This window comes from Argopecten irradians, chromosome 5 (assembly GCF_041381155.1).
Source record: "Argopecten irradians isolate NY chromosome 5, Ai_NY, whole genome shotgun sequence".
Lineage (NCBI taxonomy): Eukaryota > Metazoa > Mollusca > Bivalvia > Pectinida > Pectinidae > Argopecten > Argopecten irradians.
This window is the reverse complement of record NC_091138.1, coordinates 31,144,734-31,148,799: the sequence shown is the minus strand read 5'-3', so window position 1 is coordinate 31,148,799 and position 4,066 is coordinate 31,144,734. Positions and strand designations below refer to the sequence as shown.

At 38.1% G+C, this 4,066-nt stretch overlaps 1 protein-coding gene across 1 annotated transcript; it reads left to right on the top strand.

Moving 5' to 3' along the window:
- The first annotated feature begins 1,657 nt into the window (after positions 1-1,657).
- Positions 1,658-2,894, top strand: LOC138324543 (uncharacterized). The gene is made up of 3 exons (XM_069269596.1): positions 1,658-1,848; positions 1,993-2,068; positions 2,442-2,894. Exons 1-3 carry the CDS (start codon positions 1,744-1,746, stop codon positions 2,831-2,833), a joined length of 573 nt encoding a protein of 190 aa, XP_069125697.1. The 5' UTR covers positions 1,658-1,743; the 3' UTR covers positions 2,834-2,894.
- Positions 2,895-4,066: the final 1,172 nt, after the last annotated feature.

Below are 4,066 nucleotides of genomic sequence, written 5' to 3'. Positions count from 1 at the left end.
CGACATTTTACCGCGACAACACGATATTCTGTACGCGCTAATTAGCGTGTTTGAAATGTCGACTTGTCGTGTTGTCGATCGTCTTGTTGTCGACTTGTCGCGGTTCGAAAACGCGACAAGTCGACATTTTAACTGTTAAATCTCGGGTTGTCGCAGTTTGAGACCGCGACAACTCGACAAGGCGACAACACGACAAGGCGACAACACAACAACACGAGATGGCCGTAATCAGCCACCATAACATACCGGAAACATTTATTTTGTTAAAATTTATATTTTAATTGATACCGTTGTAACTTACATGTTGATCAATACGATTTACGGTAGTCAACGCGGTAATACTCAGCCAAAGTCACGCACGTAAACAATGCTACATAACCACTGTGGAGGTGATATAATGATTTTTTAGGCAAAACAATTCACCTAATAAGGTAAACACACTTCTGTCAGAGCGATTTGAGCAGTTCTAGACAAAAGTAGCATTACTCTACGAGCAAGGGACTGGGTTCGGCATACAAGATACGACCACAATGTAATGGCGGACAGCGAGTAGTTTGAACATTTCACACGCATTTCGCCACCATGGGATTTTCTGAATATCACAGTAAAACCGACATCTAATTTCCATTAGAACTGCGGTTTTCCGATATATTTACAAATTTTAATGTTCTCGTAGAATGAATTGTCCCTTTAAAGAGGGGCTATCGTGCATATTCGCTAACCGGAAGTTCAAAAATGAAATGTTAGGGACGACTACCTACATAGCCTTGAAAAGTCATCGGATTTCGATGCAGTCATAAATATCTATGCTCGTCAAAAGAAGGTATGTCGGGAAAATGGTAGTGAAATTTAAATCCCTTTGAAATGGAGAAGATATCCTAAACTCCTTCTATATTTAAACATCAAACATGCGCTGTTAAGTGTTACCACGTGCTATCTACACGTGTAAGTTCACCAAGTAAATGATTTCAATCATTTGGAAAAATACCTGTAGTTTCGTCCGTATTTGACATACTTCTTCAGTTTAACACTTAAGGAAAATTCCATCGATATTGACAATTTTTTTAATGTTTTTGCCCATTTTATTACAGAAAATATGACCAATTATTTCCCAGATGAAATGCGTGCATCACATGCGTGAAACCGCTATAGGCTTAATCACGGATATTGTCGGCACAGCTGTATGGGAATTTGATGGACCGCTTGGCCTATCAGAAAACAATAACTTATATATATTTTCACAAAGCAAGTATCGACTTTCACAGATCAAAACTTTCAAACTTTATTTCAGTTTCTTAACCTTGCAAGGCACAGCGTAATAACGAAACATTTATTTACAACATTCAACAAATGCTTTAATTTAAAGGAGGAAAACAAAATATATAATTAATTTTTAATGCCAGAAGAATTCGAAAAACATGAACAAATCTTTAAAAGATGATGATGTAAATATAGCTTTAAGATACAATTTTATGTGCATATTTGTGATAGGGTCGCCAATTCGGCAGTGCGACAAGGCCGAAATTCACCATTTATTATATACACGTACATGACTATGACGTCGACAAAATGTGCTGTTCTTTTCGTTGACTGTAATATCATGTGACACTGCTAATTGTCGTTGCTGAATCACGTGACGTTGCTAACCACGCGACGTTGTTAATCACGTGATGTTTATTGTTCTGTGCTGTTGTTGGCGGCATTACTACAAAATTCGCGAATTCTTCAAAATTAATATATATCATGTCTAAATCAGACAGTTGTCTAGAACATCTTGACTCGAGACGGAATTCCGGTATGGAAGGGGAAACAGGGAAACCGAGTGTCACATGGACGGGTCATTATCAGGTAAGTTGTTTACTTAATTTCTATCAGTGATAAAAAAGCAGATTTTACTTAGGTATATAACACGTTTCTTTGTTACTTAGGTATCTTTGCCATATATGTAGTTGTATCCTAATTACACATTTATCATTAATTGTTTTGTTTCAGGTCAAACAATCAAATGGAGATGTGCAAAATCCCCTCCGTCAGACGGTTGGTGACGACAATGTGGATCAAATAAAAGGTACATCGGTTATATTTGTTCTTATGTAAAGCTTATACAAAACATATCCTTGTATGCATAAATTCCCTTTTCTGATTATGTTCATGTACTATCAGTTTGGAAAATTATATAACTGATTTATGGATTCACGCGCAAATAAATAAACCCTATTTCTATTTTTCGAACAAAAAATATTATAAGAACTAGTTTCATGCTATAAATACATTGTCTTTCTTCGAACCATCAATCGTACAAAATTCTAGAAGAACATGTCTTGGGCTTCTAGAAGAACATGTCTTGGGCTTTACTGAGACTGTGTACCATGTACAAGTCATATTGGCCCGCTCCTTTTCGAGAATGATTTAAAATTACATATCATATTTCTATTTTCAAGGTTTAACTAACCTGGGACCAAGACGTGCTTGGGAAGAATTAAACAACAGTGAAGACTACAAAGAAGTGATGACCAATTTTGCTGATTCAATGACGAAAGAAGAACATGACAAGACAACCTTGATCCGACACATTGGCGTTCCGACCAAAACACCAACAAGCCGTCCTTCTCCCGGACGTTCGAGACCGACCTGTCCTCCCTGTGCCGTACGGATAAACGGGAAGTGGGTCAACTTGAACACACAGCCTAATATATTTGTCAGAATCCAAGAAAGAGTGGCACGGTTTTTTCGTCGACTGAATCGTTGGTACGACGACGCGATGCTGGATTTTGTCGTTATTCACGCCAAGAACCAGGTCCACAGGAGACAGGAAAAAGGGTTTCGCCAGTAGGGCGTTTAGTTACGACGGAACATCTGACATAGAAATGGAGGTCCTATTTATGAACAATGATTAAGAGAATGTTATAAATATTGTTTTTTACCTTTTTATTTCTATTACAAATTTCATATTTTTCGACTATAAAAAATTGTTTGTTGTTTTCTCAATGTTAACGTTACATAAACTCAGAAACTATGAAAGTTTGGTGGATGTGAAATGAATGAGTTCTTCTGCAGAACGTAGTGAATTTGACAAGGTTACCTTGAGGAAATTTTACTTAAGCTCCGTCGATAGAGTGCATGTGACGGACCAGTTAGTCTGAGGTAGTAGAATCGAGTCCGGCTAGTAGCACGTGCCGGAACGAACGATGTCAGACGCTGGATACGACAAAAACTAAAATAGCAGCTAGCCGTTTGGGCAGAAAGTCGAATGCCATATGCTTTCATAAATTTCAGCAAAAAGTTTTTATGACTGAATTACAAGGTAACACAGACACATAAAGCGAACTAATCTAGTTTCGCCACAGATTAACTCCGCTTGAGATCCCTAATTGTCATTTCACATGACGTCAAATGATGGAAGTCTTAGACATAAAACTCTTGTATAAAGCCTGGGGACAAATGATTGAAAGCGGAAAAAAATCCAATCCAAGACATCGCCGTCTCGCTTGTCTACTGCTGTGGTATATACTCCTTCAATAGATATAACATTCGTGCGGTGGAGACCTTACAATCTAATCTGGCTTGTAACGAACACATTCATTGGCTCAGAATTTATGTTATTTATGGTGGCTGATTTTGGCTAAGTCATACAGTTGCATAGGCGAACCCACCATGCAACAGTGGGACAATGCGCCAAGCGAAGAGCGTCAATGCGCCATGCAATAGTAGGGATGTGCGCCCACGACAGTGCGACAATGTGCCAAGCAAAGAGCGATAATGCGCCAAGTGAAGAGCAACAGTGCAATAATGCAATACACTAAGCGAAATACAAAATGAAGAATTGCGACAATGCGATAAAATTCTATACACTGGTGTATAGCACTATGTAGAGTACGGATTTTACCGATTTAGACCCTAAATCGTCTAAAATAGTCTATGGGCACTAAAACCTTAACTTATTTTCAGATCCATTTGTAATTCATGAATACACTTCAGCGAATACGATTCTGCACTCAGTACAGTACATGGTTTGCATAACACATTGTAGTGCGGTTACAGTATGTATAGTAAGCACTTTCATAAT

Coding starts and splice junctions, on each gene's coding strand:
- LOC138324543 (XM_069269596.1), top strand. CDS start 1,744: ATGTCTAAATCAGACAGTTGTCTAGAACATCTTGACTCGAGACGGAAT. Junction 1,849..1,992: donor CATGGACGGGTCATTATCAG/GTAAGTTGTTTA, acceptor GTTTTGTTTCAG/GTCAAACAATCAAATGGAGA. Junction 2,069..2,441: donor CAATGTGGATCAAATAAAAG/GTACATCGGTTA, acceptor TCTATTTTCAAG/GTTTAACTAACCTGGGACCA.